Source organism: Arvicanthis niloticus, chromosome 5 (assembly GCF_011762505.2).
Source record: "Arvicanthis niloticus isolate mArvNil1 chromosome 5, mArvNil1.pat.X, whole genome shotgun sequence".
Taxonomy (NCBI): Eukaryota; Metazoa; Chordata; class Mammalia; order Rodentia; family Muridae; genus Arvicanthis; species Arvicanthis niloticus.
In genome coordinates, this window is record NC_047662.1 from 34824853 (window position 1) to 34846516 (window position 21664).

General features: G+C 52.3%; 1 protein-coding gene across 1 annotated transcript in view; it reads left to right on the top strand.

Annotated features, from left to right (window-relative positions):
- Positions 1-21664, top strand: part of Szt2 (SZT2 subunit of KICSTOR complex) — a 44572-nt gene that overhangs the window by 16793 nt on the left and 6115 nt on the right. The window contains exons 16-63 of the mRNA XM_034503986.2: positions 48-263; positions 604-682; positions 872-966; positions 1201-1369; positions 1504-1618; positions 1717-1830; positions 2032-2202; positions 2356-2450; positions 2645-2768; positions 2878-3042; positions 3130-3334; positions 3567-3682; positions 3805-4051; positions 4799-4940; positions 5083-5175; positions 5293-5371; positions 5450-5743; positions 5922-6063; positions 6174-6281; positions 6537-6600; positions 6811-6996; positions 7321-7488; positions 7565-7652; positions 7770-7835; positions 8024-8225; positions 9365-9464; positions 10670-10799; positions 12527-12679; positions 12759-12861; positions 12951-13056; positions 13148-13259; positions 14619-14737; positions 14843-15007; positions 15210-15294; positions 15448-15612; positions 15716-15883; positions 16273-16406; positions 17052-17218; positions 17337-17434; positions 17518-17650; positions 17839-17969; positions 18081-18181; positions 18253-18429; positions 18602-18869; positions 18972-19051; positions 19135-19260; positions 19363-19562; positions 21456-21546. Of these exons, the coding sequence (XP_034359877.1) occupies positions 48-263; positions 604-682; positions 872-966; positions 1201-1369; positions 1504-1618; positions 1717-1830; positions 2032-2202; positions 2356-2450; positions 2645-2768; positions 2878-3042; positions 3130-3334; positions 3567-3682; positions 3805-4051; positions 4799-4940; positions 5083-5175; positions 5293-5371; positions 5450-5743; positions 5922-6063; positions 6174-6281; positions 6537-6600; positions 6811-6996; positions 7321-7488; positions 7565-7652; positions 7770-7835; positions 8024-8225; positions 9365-9464; positions 10670-10799; positions 12527-12679; positions 12759-12861; positions 12951-13056; positions 13148-13259; positions 14619-14737; positions 14843-15007; positions 15210-15294; positions 15448-15612; positions 15716-15883; positions 16273-16406; positions 17052-17218; positions 17337-17434; positions 17518-17650; positions 17839-17969; positions 18081-18181; positions 18253-18429; positions 18602-18869; positions 18972-19051; positions 19135-19260; positions 19363-19562; positions 21456-21546 (6655 nt within the window). The remainder of the gene's footprint in view (positions 1-47; positions 264-603; positions 683-871; positions 967-1200; positions 1370-1503; positions 1619-1716; positions 1831-2031; positions 2203-2355; positions 2451-2644; positions 2769-2877; positions 3043-3129; positions 3335-3566; positions 3683-3804; positions 4052-4798; positions 4941-5082; positions 5176-5292; positions 5372-5449; positions 5744-5921; positions 6064-6173; positions 6282-6536; positions 6601-6810; positions 6997-7320; positions 7489-7564; positions 7653-7769; positions 7836-8023; positions 8226-9364; positions 9465-10669; positions 10800-12526; positions 12680-12758; positions 12862-12950; positions 13057-13147; positions 13260-14618; positions 14738-14842; positions 15008-15209; positions 15295-15447; positions 15613-15715; positions 15884-16272; positions 16407-17051; positions 17219-17336; positions 17435-17517; positions 17651-17838; positions 17970-18080; positions 18182-18252; positions 18430-18601; positions 18870-18971; positions 19052-19134; positions 19261-19362; positions 19563-21455; positions 21547-21664) is intronic.

The following is a 21664-nucleotide window of genomic DNA, read 5'->3' on the forward strand; positions in this document are numbered from 1 at the left end:
TGAGCAGCTGTGAGCAGAAGCCAACTGGGAGCTGCCTTGTTTCCCAGGTATGAGAAGCTGCCCCTGGACTACCGGGCACCCTTCTTGTTGACACTGGAGCCACCAGGACCACTGCCCCTGGTGTCAGGCCGCTCGGCCTCATCCAGCCTTGCCTCCCTGTCACGTTACCTCTACCATCAGCGCTGGCTGTGGAGTGTCCCATCAGGCCTCGCTCCAACGCTGCCACTCAGCGCCATCGCCCAGCTCCTCTCTGTTCTCACTGAGTATGTTCCAAGCCTGCAGGGCAGCTCAGCGAGGGCAGGGAGAGAACATGTGTAGGCTCTGGGGTTGGACAGCGGCCAAAGCCAGATAATTCCCTTCTCCAAGCACCATTGTCAGTACAGAGGTCATGGGTCATGCTGTTGCCACTCCATACTGCCCAGCTCTGCTAATTTTGACCTCTGGTCCTATTTAGACCTGGTACTCTCTAGGGAACTGCTAATTTGAGCTTGCCTCCAGTGGGCCAGGTTGCATGGTGGATTCTGGGAGGTGGGCAGTTGGTGCACTGAACTAATTTCTCTTTCCTCATCTTTCTGGTTCTGCCGTGTCTTTTGGGGGCTTCAGAGTCCGACTCTCTGAAGGGTTCCACTTCGCCTGTAGCGGGGAAGGAATCATCAACATGGTTTTGGAGCTTCCAATTCAGGTGTGTACCATCCTTCTGAAACTTACACCAGGGACTATGAGAACCTTGGGACACTTGTGTCTCAACTGAGTGGTGACTGCTAGAAACTACCTCACCTGATCAAGGGACCAAGGCCTCAGGCCAGAGTGAGAAGCTGTCTAGGCCTCTTCACTGCCTGGGTTTTGCCCAGGATCTCCCATTTATTCACAGAATGAACAACTGGGGCAGGCTGCAGCTGAAGAGAAGCATACTTGTGTTGTCCAGTACATCCTCTTCCCGCCACACTCTACCTCCACTAAAGACAGGTGAGGCTGTGAACTCTGCATAGTCCCCTCCCCCAGGGTCACCTAAATGTCTGGCTACCCTACTACTATGGCCTCTATCCCAAACCAGAGCAGGGAGCCGCTGGCTTTAGATGACCCATGCTGAGTAGATGCTGGTCTGCACAGGCCGTGTGGCTATCCTGGACACCCGCCTTCCCATCCTCCCTGCCACCAGCTGTCACTGAACTTTTGGGCTTAAAACTCCTCCTCTTCTAGCTTCTCAACAGATGATGACAATGATGTGGAGGTGGAGGCCTTAGAGGGGGACTCAGAGCTCAACCTAGTCACTGAGGTGTGGGTGGAGCCTCAGTATGGACGAGTGGGACCTGGCCCTGAAAGCTGGAAACACCTGCAGGACTTGACCTACTCTGAGATTCCTCAAGCTGTAAGTGACCCCAAAACGGTTCCCTCCCTCATCAGATTATCTCTTGCTTGGAGGCTGTCTCCTGTGCATGTCCTTTGAGACCAGAGGTGGGACCTAGGATAGAATGACTCCTGTCATCTGGTGTGTCTTCCCAGCTCCATCCACGGGATGCTGCCTGCATAGGGTCCCTGCTGACTTTCGAATACCTGATACAGCTGTGCCAGAGCAAGGAGTGGGGTCCTCTGCCCCCAGAGCCACGGCTCTCAGACGGTCAGTGGCAAGGGTGTATGGAGCAGGGTAGTACGGTGGGAGAAAGCAGCTACGGGTAGGTAATCCAGGTCTCACTGTGTCTTAGTCTTTCCTCCTAGGGCTGGACCAACGAGGAGACACCTGTGTCCATGAGATCCCTTTCAACTTTGACCTACTAGGGTTGTTGCCACAGTGCCAGCAGCTGCAGATGTTTTTCCTCCTGCTCTCCAGAGGTGGGTATCCTTGGAAGCTGCTCACCCTCACCTAAGGGGCCAGCAAACCTGGGTATCTCAGAAGGTAGAAAAGTCAGCCAGCACAGTGAGTGAGGGGCGGGTGGAGGTTGAGGCTGAAGGAAGGGCTTTGCCAGCTAGGGTGGAGCCGGGGGCACTGGGCAGCAGGAGACTCGTTGCTGAGACAGAGTGTGTGTCGGGCAGAGCCAGAGGGTGTGCCTCTCGCCGAGGGGCCCTGTCCCACCAACGACATGGTGCTGTGCCTGCTGCACAGCTGCCTGGGACAGGAGCTAAGTGACCGGGAGATCCCACTGACCCCTGCTGACCAGGCTGCCTTCTTGAATGAGGTCGTGCAGCGGAGCTACCGTGACCCAGGTGAGTTCCCCACCACTTTCCTGATACCAGTCTTCAGCCCTTCCCTACCTCAAGGTGGTTTCTGTCTTTGAGTTCTGGCTGCTTCCTACCCTGTCACTCAGAGTTCTGCCTCTACTGGTCCTGCTCCTTTCCTCCATCTCTGCCCCCCTGCAGGTCCAGAAGGTCCTCTAGTTTGGGGCCATGCAGTTTCTAAGGATCAAGCAGGTGACAGCACCCAGGCCTCTGAAGACTACACCCTTCCTAGCCAGGTCAGCACCGCTGCATTTCCCTGAGCGCTTCGGGTGCAAACATCCTTCTGTCAGCGCACACCTGTACCCAGGTCTCCATCCCCTGACCTCTCATACTTAGCCTAAGAGGAACCTGGTCAGGGTGGACGAAGGGAACAAGACTTGGAATGTTGCTCCTTTGTGGATTGCTCTTGTTCTCTGTTCATCTCTTACAGGGTGTAGGGATTCCTGGAATTATCAGGTCTTCCATTTCTGCCCAGCCCCCTCAGTGGCACTGCTATGCAAGGCTTCTGGGCCCTCAGCATGTGTTTCTGACTTTTCTCCCGGCTACCTTCTCAGGTACCAGTAGCTGACCTTCCTCACTAACCCCTCTGACACAAACCCTTGAGCTCTTCCCCTAGTCCACCAGAGAGCCCTGATAGGCAGATGCCCCTCTTTTCTTCCTCAGATGTTCAACATCTGACTGCTTATGGCCTGGAGGGTTCCTTTCAAGAAGAAATAAAACCTAAGCTTGGGGATTGGAGTGGAGCTCCGAGCCTGAGAGACCTGGGAGGAGCAGGGACTAAGGCTGCAAAGTCCCAAGTGCCCATCCTCAGTGTGACCCTTGCTAGTGGTAAGGCTGCTGCCTAAAGTCATTCAAGTACAGGGTGAGGTTGGGAAGCCTCTGAGAATGTGAAGACATAAACACCTTTCTTCACAGACAGTGCCCAGGATCCAGGAGAGCCAAGCACACCCTCCTGCCGAGACTTAGCATCTAACAGTGGGCGCCAGGCTCCCCAGACAGAGGGTGCTGAAGGGCCCCGGACCCGGTGTCCTGTCTACAGCTATAGCTGTTCCCTGGAAGCACTGAGGGAACAAATGGTTGGCTTGCAGCCTCCACAAGCACCACGAGATCTCATATTTCGGTGGGTATGCCTCATTTCACCTCTCGGCTCCTCCCATCCAAGGCTTGGGTGCATACTCAGGTCAATCAGGAACTTCACTTTCTAGCTGTGTCCCCCAGCAAGTCATCAGACATCCCTGATCAGGGGTATGTTTGCTAAGAGTCTGGATGCTCCTCTGGAGTTTGAGTGCCTGATGAGGCCAAGGTATCGTTTAGGGGAGTCCACCAAGACCTGTTTTTCCTCACATTCCTAGGGCTCAGTACTTGGACCACCCTTCCTCATCCTCAGCTTGGATGGAGCCCAGATACAAGGAGGCAGCCACGCATTGTGCCTTGCTGCAGGAGCATGCCCAGCGGTGCTTCGTCCGCGGTGAGCAGGAATGCCACGGAAGGAAGGAGTGTGACTCTGGGGTGGAACTATAGGGATTACAGTGTTGGGAACTGGACGACAGTTACAGAGGCGATCCTCATGGACCATTCTGCTCCTATTAGGACTGTTCCGAAGCTTGCAGCAAGCACAAAGTGTGACCTGCCAGGATCTGCTGACAGCCGTAGATGCCTGTGAGGAGCTACTACAAGAAGTAGACATCACCTCTTTCCTGCTTGCACTATGTGGCCATACTTGGGGTTTGCCTCATGCACCCCCAAGCCCTGGGCCTCTCAGTCCAGGGCCCTTCAGCAGTAGTATCGAAGAAGGACCAGAACCCCGGGAACGAGCTATCCTAGTTTCTGAGTCCAGGTTAGGATTGTTCTTGAAGGCTGTTGAGCAGGGTTGTAAGAGACACATGAACCAAGTCCCTACAAGCAAGACTTTTCAGTCCAGAGGAAGTACACCGAGAGGTGGTGGTACCTTGTCACTGGCTTTGTTTCTGGTCTTGTCCCATTTGGCTTTGGTAGCAGTCTCCCTCCCAGGCATACCCCACCTCTCCTAATTTAGTATGTCTAATGAGCTGAGTTAGGGCTAGCCCATTCCCAGGAGTAAAGACAGAAATTTTTCTGTTGTCTTCCATATTAATCATAACAATGTCCCCAACTGCTGTGAGTGTATTGTTCATCACTGAGTCCCCACAGTGAGTCTTCACAGCTCCTGCTGAAGGAAGAGGAAGGCTAGAGGAAGGACAGAGACAGGATGGGAGGTGCTCTGGTAGCTTCTACGGTGTTGCAGTTGAAGAAATGACAGGTAGAAAGCGAGGATGCTAGGGCCCAGTGACTGCTCTGGAGGCCCAGACCTCCTACACCCTCTGTGCCCCTCCAAGTGAACACACGATTCCTCCAACAAGCTTTGCTGCTGCTTTTATGCTGAGTGGTCCTACCCTCCACCCAGTGACACCCTTTCTGTAAGAAGTGTGTAGGTCAGAGCCCGAAGGGAGAGGGCTGCTCCACGGTCACCTCCCAGGCTCTGTTCCAACTCCTTGTAGACAACGGCAGACTGTTGCTGCTCTGGCACGTGGTGGTTCTTAACCCTGATGTGCTCCTTTAACCCCAGTATAGAGACTGAGGACCTAAGTGAGCCGGAGTTTCAGAGCACCCGCGTCCCTGGGAATCCAGACCCTGGTCCGGAGATTTCTCTGACAGATGTCTGCCAGTTCAGAGGAGAGGCACATGATGCCCTTCACAGCCTCATCCAGGTGGGAACTTGGAGGGGAGCGGAAGCAGGTAGAGTCCTGCTCATGCAGCCCACAGACTCCCCTGGGTTGAGGATGTCCTGGTCTAGTGAAGAGAGCAGTGTCCTTTCAGGGATGGCTGACCTCATAGCCTCTTCCTGAACAGGAGAAGTTCCTGGAGATCAGCCGTCTGCACTTCCGCACCGTGCCCTCCAATCCCCACTACTTCTTCTATTGCCCTCCATCCAGTAGGCGAGAGGTGAGGAGCTTCTTTCTGCGTGCCCAACCCAGAGCCTGTCGGAATCCTTTTGAGTCTTGGTTCTCTGATGCCTGGATGGCCTGCTTTGATCACCTGTCTTCTCCTCTCCCCCCTCAGGATGAGGGGCCCCGAGACACTGTGGACAGAAAAGTCAGTGACCTGGAGTTTTCAGAGGCTGAGCTCGTGGGAGAGGAAGGTGTGTGAGCTGTTTCCAGCAGGAGTTCAGTGGTCCTTGCTGCTGCCCTCTCTCATTAATCACGTCTTACGCCTCTAGGGGACACATCTGCCTGCTGCGTGGCCACTGAAAGCGATCCAGAGCTGGAGGTGGAGTACCGCGAGAGCCGAGAACCAGACCTGGGGCCTGCTGGGCTAGACTCTGCATCATTGTCAGATGCAGACACTGTGAACCCCGATGAGGACTCCTTCAGTATCCTAGGGGGTGACTCCCCTACTGGGCCCGACAGCCTCATCCATGACCTGCCGCCTCTCTTCCTACACCTCACATGCTCCGTGCGGTTGCGTGGACAACACAGCTCAGTGCCTGTGTGCAGCCTGCCCACCTGTCTGGGTGAGCTTAGGGGAGCCAAGGGGAAAGCCAAAGGTCCCCATATGGCTTGTTTGCCTGCCTGCCCTTGGGGACAGGCAAGATGGGAGAACCTAGGAGAATGACTTGGTATAATTTAGAACTTGGAAAGCTATACTTTTTCCAGGGTCCTCAGAAACCCCTAATTTTACCTCTCTCACAGGTCAAGTGCTTTCCAGTCTGGAGGGACCCCCAATTGGAGGCCGAGTCCCACTGAGGGATCTCAGCATCACTCTTGATGTCTTTGTGTTGACCTTACCCCTGGAAGTGGAACTACCCCCGGCCTCAGGCCCTCAACACCATCGGTATGGCAGCAAGCTTGGCAGGTTCTGGGGCTTTGGGGAACACGAGACCTTTGGAGACCCTAGGAAGATAGTAGCTCCTGACCTTTGACTTTTGTTTCTGCCCTGTTTAGGTCAACATCTGAGAGCAGTGCTTCATTCCCACGGTCCCCAGGGCAGCCCTCATCTTTAAGGTCAGATGATGGCCTAGGACCCCCACTACCACCCCCAGAAGAAGAGAGGTACATCCTTTGTGCCTGTGCCTGTGCCTGTGCGTGTGTGTGTGTGATTTTTTTTAATTAATTATTTTATTTGTTTACATTTCAAATGTTATCTCTTTGTCCCCCCCTCCATGAGCCCCCCACCTCATCCCCCATCTCCTTCACCTCTAAGAGGGTGCTCACCCACCCACCCATCCTTACCTCCTTCTCAGTTTCTCCACTTTCCCTCAGTTTTTATTCTTGGGAAACTAGTTTATAAACCTTTCATCCACTTAGACACCCAGGACTGTCCAGTTTGGCCACACCTCACAGACTGGCTATTGAGAGCACAATGAACGAGGTAAGCCTTCTCTCCTTCAGTACAAGCAGTAAACCACCACCCCCCCCCCCCCCCCCCAGTGCTATAGCTGACACCCGCTTAGCCAGGTACATGAGAAGACGGATGTAGGCCTCTTGCAGTCTATAAGGCAGACTGTCTTCTAGCGCCTTATGGTTTGGGTTGGGTTGGTACCCCAATAAGCAAGGGCTCACACCCAAACTCTGGTTGTAGATCCGCTGGCTATTAGAAGACGAGATGGTAGGGGCACTCCGAAGAGGGGGCATCCCCCAGAGCCCTGCCCTGCACCGAGCGGCTGCCCACATTCACAGCTCTTCTGGACGCTCTACCTGCCTCCGCCAAGCTCCTCCTCTGAGTTTTGTGTTTGGGCCAGAGCGCTCCCTCACACAGTTCAAGGAGGTCAGCTGCCCTTAGGACACTCCATGGTTCCCTGGGACTATATCCTTTCTTGGAGCCCAGAAAGAAAAGCCCTGCCCTCTTTTAATCTGAATTCATAAGAATTTTCCCTCCTGTATTTCCTTGCCATCTCTGCCCCTCTCTCGTTTGCCTGGAAGTGGGGCTCTGTGGACAGTAGCCCTACTTCCCTCCTTGTTATTGGGCCTGCTGAACTTTGGCAAAGCCACTCAAGCTTTTCTGCTTTGTGGACTCCCATCCGCTTCTGTAGGGAGGCACAGTGTCAAAGGAGAAACCCCACCTGACCTATGCTCTCGGCTCCTTCCCTAGGAGTTCCGACGCCTCCACCTCCCTGGCCATGTTCTCCTCGAGGACCCTGACAGTGGCTTCTTCTTTGTGGCAACTGGCCAACAGCCAAGTGTTCTCCATGGGGAGCCCCCTTCAGCAGCCTGGGCTTGGCACAACCATGAAGATAGGGCTGAAGATGCTGAAGGGGAGGTGAGTCTGACCTGGGGACCAAGAGGTGTGGCAGGTGTCATACGGCTTTATCTCAGTTCTGATTCCTGTTTTTCAGGTCCTGACAGCCAGCCCCCAGGTCCCTGGCTCCCTGGAGGATTCTGAAGGCACCCCCCTTGTCAGCCTTCCCAGCCTGTCACAGGGAGGTAAGACAAGATGGGCAGCATAGTCTGGGGGCATAGCTGTCCCTCCCAGCTCCCCTTTCTACTGGCAGACCCTACGCAGGATCCAGAGACACACCAGGCATTCCCTTCTCTATATAGGAAGTCAGCCTAGTCGGGGACTAAGCCTCATGTCCAGTCAAGGCAGCGTGGACTCAGACCACCTCGGTAAGCTCATGGTGAGGGTGGAGGACCTCAAGTTGATAACAGCTGGGCTTAGGACTGCATAGGGAAAGGTCTAGGTAGGGGGTCAGAGGAGACCTACTTAAAGGAGTCTGTCAAGCTTGATGCCCATGTGATTTATATAACTTGGGCTCAGCTAAGGGTGGGATTGAATGTCAGCACATTTGACCCAGGTTATGATGGTGGCAGCAGTGGCTCAGACAGTGAGGGTCCCGGTGAGACTCTTGGTGAGAAAGCCCTCTTCACACTGCGGACTCCACCTGGACCAGCACCTCCACAGCCTTCACTCGCTGTTCTTCCTGGGCCCTCCCTGCCTGATTTCTGGCTCATCGTCAGGATACTGCAGGATCGTGTGGAAGTGTATGCACATGCACGGTATGTAGAGGCCATGCTGTACCCCAGCACCGTCAGCTTCTGGTGCATAGTCACACAGCACCTCTCAAGGTTACTGAAAATACCTAAAGCCTGGCATGATGACATGTATGTACCTTTAACGCTACACGGGGAAGGCATAGGTAGGAGGAACTCTAAAGTTTGAGATCAACTTGGTCTACATTGTATGTTCCAGGTCACCAGGGCTACAGTGAAACCCTGTCCCAGAGAGAAAGTGAAAAGAGAAAAACTTAAGAGCTTTGTTAGGGGTCTTCTAAGGTCTGGGACTCCTGATCTCTTCTAAGAAAAGCACATCACTCTTGGTTTTGGTTTGTTTGTTTATTGGTTTGTTTGCTCGTTTTGTGGCACAGGGCTAGCCCGGAACTCATTATGTAGACCAGTTTGGCTTTGAACTCATAGAGATCTGCCTGCCTTTGCCTTATGAATGCTGAGAGTAAGGTATATGCCTTCATACCCAGCTCTCTGGACTTTCTTAGTGGCGATGAAAGGCTAATGGGGATTATGACTTCTACCTGAGCCTTAAGACCATCAGGTTCATAAAAACTTGGAGGCCTTAAGTTCATAAAAGCTTCAGAGGTTGACATTTAGGAAAATACGAGTGGTGGCTGGTATTTGACAAGTGCACATAGCATTGAGGTGCCTGTCCAGCGTGTACAAGCATCATCTTGTCTCACTGACCTGGCATTGCCTGTCACATCATATCAGCTCCACATAGTAGTGCCCTAATAGTGTAAGTGAAGAAACTCTGCAAAGAATTGAATACTTGCCCAAGGTCACAGTAAGTGATAGAGCAAGGGCTCACAGCTGGGCATCTGCTTAAATAACCTGTTTTTAGAGGTGGCACAAGGGAAGGCCACCATCTTGACTAAGCTTTAAGAATAATCAAGAGGTGTGGGAGCCTCTGTAGTTCCATGAGGGAGCTGGCAAGGCAAGTGTGCAGCCTAGGCTTCCAAAACCACTGGCAATCTCTGTTTCCCTTTCCATAGGCTTACTTACTTTGTACATTGTTACCTCCTTTATATAGTTCCCTTGGGCCCCCAGCTCCATGACCTTCCCTCCAACTTAGGACACCTAAGACCACCTCCCTCTGCAGTTCTGTCATCTCTGTCCTTTCTGTCTAGGAGCCTGAGTCGTGAGGATGGTGGCCCGGGCACTGAGTGTCGCCACCTGCAACAACTCCTGGTGAGGCGAGTTGGGGAAATCTGCAGAGAGGTCAACCAGGTCAGTCAGCCTGGAGTGGGGCTGGGGCACTGAGACTTTGAGGAAGAGGAGGAAGGAGTTTCTAGGAACCAAAATTTTAGAATTGGGTGGTCTGTCTCAGACTTAACAGTGACAGAGACCTTTTCTATGACACCCCAGTTCTGAAAGCTGTTATTCTCACAGCTCTTTACAAACTGAAGGGGTCTCATTCCCTGCCAGTGACCCTTGAGATGTTTCTTGTCCTTACACCAGGAAGTCAGTGAGAGCCAGACACAGGGAACAGCTAAAATACATGGATGATTTCAGTGTCAGCCATGAAGAATTCTGTAGTGGAGAAGAGGCTGCTGGGAGAGCACGTGTCAGGGCTCTGACTCGGACTGTCTGGGAACACTTCTTGGTTAAAGCACTTTTAAGTTGAGAACTGAAGGCTAGATTCTGAGAAGCAAAGGCTTGCTGGGTTTGCACTGAGCTCTGTTAAGTAAGATGCTGTTCCCTCGTGACCCACACTGTGCTTGCTGGTGTCCTTCCAGATTGGTGGTGGGTGTTTTGTTTTGTATTTTCCCTTTTACAAATTCAGAATTTCTCACTCCCCAAGCTACCTGTCCCTGCCTGGCCCATTTATTTTCTGTGCCAACCTCCCCTGTCCAGTTTAAACACCTGCATTACCTTTTTCCCAGTGTAGACTGAACAGTGTCTGAAGCCAGGCACTCTGGGTCCCCTTCACAAGAAACCTGTTTCTTGACTCCTTTCACTTGATAGTGCCTAGGAGTAACCTCTTCTTACTACCAGGGTAGGCCATGCTCCCCAGTCATAGCAGGCAAGGCTGATGCAGTATCAAAGCAGACTGCCTTTGGCTGCCTCCCAGTCCTCGGTACAGCCATGTATTTTCGTTTCTGATACACTGTACTTTAGGTAGTCCAGGCTCCCGATGTTCTTGTTTTGTTTTGGTTTGGTTTTTTTTCGAGACAGGGTTTCTCTGTGTAGCCCTGGCTGTCCTAAAACTCACTCTGTAGACCAGGCTGGCCTCAAACTCAGAAATCCACCTGCCTCTGCCTCCCAAGTGTTGGGATTAAAGGCGTGCGCCACCACTGCCCAGCCCTGATGTTCTGTTTGATCTCAGACCTCAGTAATAGTGGTCATTCTTTGTGATCTGACCATCACCCCTGACCATCACCCATATAATAGAAAGTGTTTCTGCTTTTCTGACACCTTGCTCCTTCTCCTAGCGACTGCTTCTTCAGGACCTTCACGACAGTCACGTGTGTAACTCCCTTCTGGTGGCAGAAAGCGAAGAAGATCTGTGGCGCAGTGAGACGCCTTTCCATTGCCGTCAGCGGGTAGTCCTGCCCAGTGACGGTATGGTCATAGCCATGACCCTCCCTCACCAGGCAGCCTCGCTCTCTGTCCTCTGTCCATTCCTCATGTGAGAAGCAAGATTGGAAAGATAAGGGGCCAGCAAGATTGGAAAGATAAGGGGCCCTGCCCTTGGCTGCTGCTAGGTCATCACGGACTTTAAAGAGAGTAGTTTCAATGGATGGGCAGGATCAGAAGCCAGACGACAAGGCAGAGTGAAGACAGAGTTGGAGCAGACAGAACTGCTCTTTCAACTAGGTCAGCAGAGAAAATGGATACAGTGACTGAAGGAAGGTAGAGGCGAGGGAAGCCACCAAAATAAAGGACAGAACTGAGCGTGCCTCTGTGGGGAAAGCCTGTAAAGGAGGAGAGGTTGAAGAATACTGCAGAAAAGAGATGGTTAGCTCTAGGCTGTGACCAGGCTTCCCACTGGCTGGCCTTTGCCTGGCCTTGCCTTGATACCTAAAACATTGACATTAACCCAGCAGCGGAGTAGACAGCAAGGAGTATGAGGGAGTGGGAAGTTGGCAGCCTGTTCTACAAGAAGGAGCCAGAGGGGAGGAGCCGGAGACACTGTAGCAAGGTTGGTCTTCTGAGCACCCCTCCAGACAGCCAGACATAGGGCCCCTTTGGGATTCCTAGGGTTTCTGGTCATGACAAGGAAACATACTAATCTAATGGTGGCAGTAATTGAAGTCTCAACCCTTGGGCTTCCTTCTTTTGTACCTGATGACCATGGCTCATGCTACAGTGATCAAAGGAAAGCATAAAACCAAAGACTCCCTATTTTTAATAGTCTCATACATTTTTACCAGTGTTAGAGGAGTATTTCTCTCAGCACATCCTAGGATGTTTCCCTGTATAAAAGGAGAAACCCCATAATTATCAGTCTGCTGTGGTTTTGAAGGCAGTTTCTGCACATTGAGAATGAGCCAAGATAACCAAGCACTGCCACGACAAGACTCACAGCATCCTGGCACATGTGGCTGGTCAGAGCCTAGGCACAGCCCTTCCTGGTTTTAGTCTCCATAGTCTCTGAAGCCCGTAGGAGCTGCACTTGGAGCCAGAGTGTAGGTAGAGTCTCTTAGGCAGCCTGTATGTAGTGTTTCTGGGAAGTCAAACTGCTCCCTTACCCTTCAGAAGGTTCCTCATTCATTAGGAAGCATGACAAGGATCAGACGAGGCATTGGACTGTGTCCATGGCATTAATTACTACTATTCCAGCCTTTGGGGCATCTTTTCCTTCAGAGCACAGGAGCTCTGCCCCCACTCTGCAGCTAGTGTACACAGACACCCATAGCCTCTTTCTTTTAATGAGCTGCTGCTATGGCTTTGGTGAAGACAGTAGCTAATGGGGCCACCGGCATGTGTTGTGAGAAGCCAGAACCCCTAGGCATTGTCTTCAGGATTACCTTTCTTGATACCTCTCCTTAACTCCTCAAGGTCTCCTTAAGATAGTCCCAAAAGCCTCTGTACCAACCTGGTTCCTCGGAATGTACCTAAGCCTAGCTCATCCTTACTATCCAATACGTTCATTTTTCCTTAGGAGATGGATAGTCAGGGGTGAGAAATCAGGAGTAGGAAGTCTGGGGTACAGAGAAAAAAGGAGAAACCCCGTAATTATCAGTCTGCTGTGGTTTTGAAGGCAGTTTCTGCACATTGAGAATGAGCCAAGATAACCAAGCAGATACCTGGATATCCTGTTTGTTACCCATGCTGCCCCTCTGCAGATTACGCTGCTGATGAGAGCTGTGCTCCCCGAGGATACCTAGCAGCCACCATGCAGTTTGTCCCAGGCCATTTCTCCTGTGATGTTGTATGGGGAACTGTGATCCGAGTCCATTCACGTCTCAAGATGGGTCCCAGCATGGGGGTCTCTCGGGGTATGTGACTGGCATAAGAGGGCAGGTGGGAGTGGGAGATTTAGGGAAAGAAATTTTCTTATTCATGTTACTTTGGCAGCTATCCAGGCCCTGCGCTCTGTGCTCAATGCCTTCTCTGTAGTGAACCGGAAAAATATGTTTGTTTATCAAGAGCGAGCAACAAAGGCCGTATACTACCTTCGGTATGTGGACCCTGAGAAGATGGGTTAAAACTTGAGTCAGGGATGGCATGGGAGGAGACATATCCAATGACCTCACCTTTCTTTTCTAGGCTTCTGGAGACTTCTTGCAGTGACCGACCATGGGAAGGGGATACCCTGGCCCCATCCCTAGCTCTGTCCCGAAGCCAAGAACCCATCAACTCTGAGGATTCCGCGGCACGTATCACTGTTCCACCACATGTTACTCCCATGCACCCTGCATGTTTTGCTTCTTGGAGCTAGACCCTGACCATTATTGTCCCTCTAGGCTCCTCGTTCTCCCCTGGACATGGCTTCCAGCCGCAGTTCAGATGCTGTTCGCCCTGTGGGCCAAGTGGACAGACATATCCAGCTGCTGGTACATGGTGTAGACCAGGCAGGTAAGGATTCTGAGATCTGCTTCTCTTGCAGCCATCTAGTCTGCCCTGACTTCTTCCTCCAGTGCTGGCTGTGTTCTGGACTTGGCTTGAGCAGGAGCTGGGTGAGACAAGACAGCCCACTTGAGGTGCTGACCTGGCCTGCAAGTCAGTCAAAGGGGTCTGCAGGGGGGGGAGAAAGAGAGAGGGGGGAGGGGGGAGGGAGAAAGAGAGAGGGGGAGGGAGGGAAGGAGGGGGAGGGAGGGAGGGAGGGAGGGAGAGAGAGAGAGAGAGAGAGAGAGAGAGAGAGAGAGAGGATGGAGGGGCAAGAGGCGCGAAGAATGGAGCCAAGACAGAGTGTCTGGTCAAGTCTCGTTTATTGAAAGAACATCATGGGTATATAAGCACAAGCAGGGGAGTGCAGCTGGAGACACTAAACAACAAAACAAAATATGTCTGGGAAAAACAAGATGTTTATCAGAGTGTGCTCGGCTGTTGTAGGCTGTTGAAAAACAAGTCTCTTGTCAGGGTATATGGCCTGAGATGACTGCAAAGATGATAGCCGCTTTCTGCTAGGAGTCGGCTCCCAACAAGGTGCAGTGTAGGAAGAAGAGCCAGATAGTCGAAGCACAGCTGCTTGGTCCTGACCTGAGGCTAGGATCAGCTAGGGGGCTACACTGAGGTTCCCTGAGGGATTCGGGTAATATGTACCACAGCTCAGGCTAAAGCTATCGTAATTGTCAGAGTTTCATTCTATTACCGTGATAAAACACTAACCAAAAGCAACATAGGAAAGTCTATTTCCGCTTACAGGTTATATCATCAATGGAAGTCAGGGCAGGAGCTTGTCAGTGACTTAAAGCAGAAAGCATGGAGGAACATGGTGCTGGTTCATACAGGTTCCTGCTTAGCTGACATTCTTACACAGCCCTTCATCACCTTCCCACTGTGCTGCCACAGTGTCCCAGGTCCTCCCGTATTGACTACTAATCAGCCAAACCTCCCACAGATATGTTCACACACCAGCCTGACCTGGGCAGTCCCTCAACTGAGACTTCATTCTCAGATGACTCTAGGCTGAATTAAGTAGACAGTTAAAGCTGGCAGGACACATATCTTCTCTTTTAGTAGTTGTAACACAACTCTGAGATTGGAGATAGAAAGCTCACCATTTTTTAGATAGGGACTTTGAGGATTTTAGGTAATATGTCTAAAATTGTGTCGAGTAGCCTGACAAAGCCAGAGCTCTGTGCCAGTTTCCTTTCATCTGGAGTGCATAGCTATATCCAGTTCTGTAGTTGTGGCCAGGGGTTTCAGGCCAGGACTGAAGACAACTGAATCCTCTGACAATCTCCCCTACCTCTCTAACACGGCTCTATCAAGGTCCTGAAATCACGGATGAGTTAGTTCGCGTTCTGCGCAGGCGGCTGGATGAGGCCACCCTGGACATCATCACTGTCATGCTGGTTCGGAATTGCAAGCTGACCCCGGCTGATGTAGAGGTCAGCTGCCTCTCTCACACCAACATCCCTTTCAGACTCAGCCACAGGTGCTGAGGACATCTAGGATAGAATCCATGGCTTCAGCTCTCTCTCTTATAACTGCAGTTCATCCAGCCTCCTGGGAGTCTCCCCTCAGAGGTGCTGCATCTGGTCCTGCCTCCATCCTGCAGACCCTGGCTTCCTGCCCTGGCCTGGTACCTCCGTCAGAACTTACTCACCTTCCTGCACTCCCCTAAGTACACAGACAGCAATAGCCGGAACCACTTCCAAGTGAGATTGCTGTTTCCTACCTGCACTCATGTGTCCCCTTCCCCCGCACACCCAGACTGTGACTTTTCTCTGGATCCTTGCATCTGTGGCTGTGTCCATGAGCCCGTGTACACCCTTGCTCATGTCTTCTGAACCCTCTGTACACTTGTACCCTCCTACCTGTCGCCCTGTGTCTTGGTGCTCATGGCTGTTCTCTCTCCAGCATCCACTCCCAGCACAGGGTGGCCTCCCCGACTTGGACATCTACTTGTATAATAAACCTGGTGGACAGGGAACTGGTGGCAAAGGTAAATTGCAGAGCTTAGGCCTGTGGCACTACACCAGGTGCAACAAAGGCTTCTTTTTACCTTCGGGCTAGAGAGCCTTGTTGGTGAGGAGGGTCTAGGAGAGGGGCTGTGTGCAAGTGCTAAGTCTGAGTCTTCCTATGGATTTCTACACAGGGGTTGCCTGCATCACTCTAGCCTTTGTAGAAGAAGGAGGAGCCCCCATCTCACTGGCATTGTGGCCCCCCTCTTCTCTGGGGCCCCCAGACCCACTACGAGAGGAAGAGTTTGAGCAACTGACTCAGGTCATTCGCTGCCCAAACACATCGGACAGTTCTTCAGGTAAGACAGCCTGTTGGGTTGGAGAGTTCCATCAGTGCTGTGAAGGCGAAGGTGCCAATTAGGGTAGAGGGCAACCACAGGTGACCTCTATTTTCCCCTCCAGCTCAGGATGGGTCCCCACGGCTCCGACTGGACGTATGGGAAAAGGGGAACATTAGCATAGTACAACTGGAGGAGAAGCTCCGGGCGGCTGCTCGCCAGGCCCTGGCTGATGCAATCATGGAGCTGCGGCTGCTACCAGCCTCACTGTGTACGGAAGACATCCCTCCAGGTATGTAAACCAAGAGCCCAGCTCCTATACTGGGTCCAGTGAAAGTCAGCAATCAAGGCAGAATCATGTGCTGGGCAGGGGTGCACACATGAGGTACGTGGGTAGAAGCAGGGTGCCCCATCAGAAATATTCATTCAGCTGCCCATCACCTTACATCAAGAGGAGGCAGTAACAGCTGTGTACACATTCAGCCACCCCTCCCCCTCCCCAGCACATACACCTGAGGAGGGGATAGCCTCAGAACTCATCTGACAAGCATGTGCAGCTGTGCACGGTCAAGTTTCACACACCCACTAGCAGAGTAGGTGTTGACACTTGTGCCAGGTTTGGGGTGAGCTTTTCTATAAAGGGAATCCATGATGGGAGCCTGCAATGTTTGATGTCCACAGGAAGTCTTAAGAGCGGGCCATTGGAAACCAAGAGCCCTGCCTGCCGAGCCAGCAACTTTCCCTCTACCCATGGCTCTGGGGAGCCTGTGACTCCACCTAGCAAAGCTGGCCGCCGCAGCTTCTGGGATATGCTGGTAATGGAAGGAAGTGGTGAAGTGGCTTCTGTCTACCTGCCTGCCTCCCAGCCCTCTCCCCCTACAGCTTTTTCAAGCTTTTTCATGTGTCTTTTCAGTTAAAACTCTCTGTCCTTTAGGTAGAGATTTGTAAAACTTAGCAAGCTCTCCTTGCTGTAAAGCAGTGGTTCTCAACCTTCCTAGTGCTGTGACCCTTTATAGTTCTTCATGCTCTGATGATCCTCAACTATACAATTATTTTTGTTGCTACTTTATAACTGTAATTGTGCTACTGTTAGGAATCACAGTGTAAATATCTGTGTTTCCCAATGGTCTTTAGGTGACTCCTGTGAAGGGTTATTTGATACCTCCCCACACACACACAACGGGTCGAGACCACAAATTGACAACTGCTGATATAGAGAGTCTCAGCTTGCCAACTGCCTTACTTCGTGTTTCTAAATGAGAGTCCTCTAAACAATAGCACTTCACCCATGAGGAAGATGAGGATCAGGAAATTTAGTAACCTGCCTGGGGCTGGGTAGTTAGCCTCCAGGACTGAGTTATCAGTCTCTAACCCCTTGAGGTTCACTTCTGCTCCCCAGAGCTTCCATCCCTCCTCTCCTCTTCCTCATAGCCCTTTCTCATTTCCTGCATTGTTGCTAGAGTAAAACAGAAGCTGGAGATTTGGGTTCTCCCAAAACAACTGATGATATTGTCCTGGATCGGCCAGAAGATACCCGGGGTCGAAGACGTCATAAAACTGAGAATGTTCGGACCCCAGGTGGATCTGAGCGGGCACCAGGCCCAGATTCTGGAGCCCAGAGACAAAGGTATACATGTGGTATGGTGTCGTGTTGGAGGGCATGTCCATGTGTAAGTCCCTGGTAGGTCCTTGCTAGCTGTGTGTGTCCGATGGGTGTAGAGTTCTAACTCCTACTCTGTCTTTAGACGCCGGACAACACAGCTAGAGGAGGGTGAGGTGGGTACTCTGCACCCTGTGTTTGCTCGTGTCATTCAGCGCTGGATGGGATTCATGGTTCAGATTGGTGAGAGCCTTGACCCTCACCCCTTCCTCAGTCCTTGCCTGCTTTCCATGCTGTGGCCCTGCAGTGACTTCTTTGTCCTCCAGGTTGTGCCTCAGTGTCCCGGAGCTCCACCCACATGGTATCCCGGTTCCTCCTTCCATCCATCCTGTCAGAGTTCACCACTCTGGTCATCTCAATGGCTGGAGACACCAGTGTCCGTGTCTTTGAGCAGCATTTGTGAGTTTGAGATCCTGGAGGATTGAAAGACCCTGGCCTTCCAGAGTCTTAAAAGCTGGCAACTACAGGAAGCTAAGCCAGTAGGGGCTAGGCTAGGAGAGGTGGGCACAAGGCTCAGGAGGTGCAGGAAGGGCCTGAAAATGGGGCCAGCAACTGTTGCCTTCTTAGCCATGCCTTCCTCCCAACAGAGGTTCTGAGCCAGATGTCTTCAACCCTTGTTTCCCGGGGCAGCTGGGCCCAGCCCCCCGCCCAGCAGCTGAGCGGCACCTTCTTCTTCTGGGAAGGAACTTCGCACAGTGGAGGAGACCAACCCAGCAGGGTGAGGAGATGGTGGGCTCCAGGGACCACTGGGTAGTCTGACTCTGCAGGGAGAAGGTGGGATCTGGGTCTCTGCCCACAGCCCCGCAATGTCCCATTCCCTTCCCTGTAGCTGCCAAAGCTGTGCAGCGCTTTGAGTCAGGAGGCGACGGAAGCCCGGGGCGAAGTGCTCCCCGGCAAAGGCTCTTGCTGCTAGAGGTTACAGACAAGAAGGTAAGCGTGGGGACACGGGTGGGCCGGGGAGGAGTTCTGTGACCTCCCTGACCCTGATCCCTGATCTCTAGCTACAACTGCTGACTTATAACTGGGCTCCAGACCTGGGTGCAGCATTGGGCCGAGCTCTGATCCGCCTTGTCCAGTGGCAGAATGCACGAGCCCACCTCATCTCCTGCCTGCTCAGCCAGAAGCTCGGCCTCTTCCACCACTGTGGCCAGTTGGACTTTCCCATGCGAGATGGAAAGGTACCTATGGCTTAGCCCCAGCTCATAGTTCTGCCCACTGAGTGACCAGCTAAAGAGACAAGGAAAGGGAGACAGGCTCAGAACAGAAATGGTAGGAGAGGAAGCCCCGATGTGGAACAAAGGGTTCAAGGTCAAAGGGCTTGAGCCTGGCGTGATCCTCCATCCCTCTCAGGAGCCAAACCCATTCCTGCTGCCAACCATGGAAGTAGAGACCCTCATCCGGAATGCAAGCCCTCCACTGAGTCGCGAACAGGGCCGGCTGAGTGGGTCCTCTCGTGGTGGAGGTCCCCTCTCCTTGGACACATTTCCCTTTGATGAAGCCCTGAGGGACATCACAGCTGCCCGCCCCAGCTCCACAGGTGGTCCCGCGCCCAGACCTCCAGATCCTGTGACCTACCATGGGCAGCAGTTCTTAGAAATCAAGATGACAGAGCGAAAAGGTGAGGAATGTGGACCAGGCAGTGGGAAGGGAAAATTCTGTGAAGACCGTGACAGAGAGGAGGTTAGCTTCGAAGTCTACTACTGATGCCTCCCTCCCACAGAGCTGGAGCGCCAGATGAAGATGGAGAACCTGTTTGTAACCTGGCAGCAGCGTTCTGCACCAGCCAGCATGCCCATCAGTGTGAGTAGTCCCCTCTGCATACTGCACAAAGATCTCTGCCCCTCCCTTGGCCACTGTTCCAGAGCTTACTGCCCTGTGTCCAGGCTGGGGAGTTGGAGACCCTGAAGCAGTCATCCCGCTTGGTGCATTACTGTGCGACAGCACTGCTTTTTGACCCAGCTGCCTGGCTGCATGGACCCCCAGAGACTTCTGCACCCTCTGAAGGGCAGGTGAGGCTTAAGCGTTCTCAAAGGTCTGTACCCAGCAGTAGCCTGCACTGCATCCCTACAGGGTTGTCATTAGGTAACGAGCCTTAATTTCCACTTCTGCAGCGACGACTGCGCCCTGAGTCAGGGTCTGGAGGCCGAGAGGTTCCCACAAGCTGCGAATCCTTGGATGTGCCTCCTCCAGGAGCCCGAGAAGAGCCATGGCTGAAGGAGCTGAGCTTGGCCTTCCTGCAGCAATACGTGCAGTATCTGCAAAGCATTGGCTTTGCGCTGGTACCACTCCGGCCCCCCTCACCTGCCCGAAGGCAAGTCCACTCCTCCTGCCCTACCGCCCACAGCCTTCCTTTGTTCACATGGCTCCTGCTTTGACCGCTTAGGTACACTGGAACACAGTTATGAAGAGCTTAGGCACTTTTCTTCATGTAGCCCCCCTGCATGTCCTACAGACCTTATGTGGTTTGCAGAACTCACAAGCACGCACACAGACAGTATGTTCTTACCAAGCTTGTGCCCACCCACACCTCGTTTGTTTACATGCCTGCATAGATCCATACATGCAGATTCTCACTTATGCTCCTAAACTTTTAAGTTTGGGTCTTGTTGATTCCTGTCTTGGTCTTTGTGTTGACCTCTTCACCATTTTTGCCAAGACCCTCGGCACTGGTCCTGCTTGTAGCCCTGACCATGTTCTGTTCCTAGTCATACTCAGCTCTCTGGCTATCACCAACAGCCTGAGTCCTGAAAGAGGCTAGTTCTCTGTCTCCACATGCCATCAACCCTAAGCCTGGCAATTCAGTAACAACCTTTCTCATCTTAGGCCAGATTCAGAGCCTGTATTCTTTGATTACATATTCATATTCTCTCTCTCTCTCTCTCTCTCTCTCTCTCTCTCTCTCTCTCTCTCTCTCTGTGTGTGTGTGTGTACAAAGACTAGCATGACCTCATATTACTATGTAGACCTTGATAATCCATTCAAGGGTGCTTAGCCTGACTTAATGAGCTCGCGTGCTGACAGAAACACTGACCACACACATTGAGCTGGTATTTCCAGTTCAGTCCATGGAATTTGAGCAAATGCCGGAAGTGTGAGAAAACTAATGGTACTTACGCAAGTGACTTCAGTACAGCCACTGGTGTGACCCTTCTTGCCTTCAGATGACCAATGAGGAAAAGTGACAGCAATTCTTAAACACTATGTTTTCTAGAACATTTAAAGTCAAGCATTCCGTCCTCACCAGTTTTAGTGATCTCTTGAGTCGAATAGCACTTCCCCCTGAGGATTGGATGGAACATTTCTTCTATCTGAAAGCCGCTTCTGTGACCTGGAGTGGTACCCACTGCGGTGGTAGATAGAATTGCATTGCAAGTGTTGTGATTGGTGTACTGAGTTTTCTGATCCCACCAGACATCATTAAAGTCAGGAACCTGAAGGACCCCACACACTGGTTCAAGGCTGGTGAGCCCCCAGTATGCACTTCCCTTTCTCTCCTTGAAGCATTGATGCTCCAGTTACCACCCACCAGCATGAGCCTGGCGTTGCAGCTCTTTCATGGAGCACATTGGACCCTGCAGCCCTGTCAGGCTTCTGAAAGTCCTTCCCTGCTTCTCATTCTCCTTGGCTCTGAGTGAAGAACTAGACGAGGCTGGAAAGATGGCTCAGTGGTTTAAGAGTGGCTGTTGCCTTCCACAGAACCCCGACTCAGTTCCCGGCACCACATCAGATAAATTACACTCCAGCTCTTGGAGACATGATGCCCCTTTCTGGCCTTCACACATGAATGCAGACATGTCACACTCACAAGATACACATACACACACATAAGTAAAACAATTCAGAGATAAAGAACAGTGGAGTGTCATCCCCCGATTAAAGAAGCCTGCTTTCCCTCTTAGAGAGCTCCCCCTCACGGGCCTCCAGCGTCTCCTAGTAAAATCTCAGGCATGCCTCATCTCCTTCCCCTCTGCAGATATCCTCTCTCCCAGGCAACAGTGAATAATGCCTGCTCTATTGCCACCCCTACACCCACCCCTGAACACAGCTTACTTACCAGACAGCAGCAGCTGCCCTGCAGTCTAGACCTGGACTCCAGTCCCAGCCATGCTTCCTGGGGAACACTGAGCAAACCCATCCTCAGGCCTGACTCCTTCAGCCCCTGGCCTGCCTCATTCAGCCTCTTGTCTCTCTTCCTTCTCTACAGCACCAGCCGGCTACGGGCTATGGCTATCCTTGGAACAGAGGGCCGAGGCTCCTTCTCCTGCCCCAAAGCCAAGGCTGAGGGGAGCCCGAAGGTAACTCCTTATCACATAATGGTGAAGTGCGCAGTGATCTGAGTGATAATCCCTCCATACCCAAAGCCATCGACCCTGACTGATATGCTGGTCCTAGGCTCTCATTACTAAAGCCAGG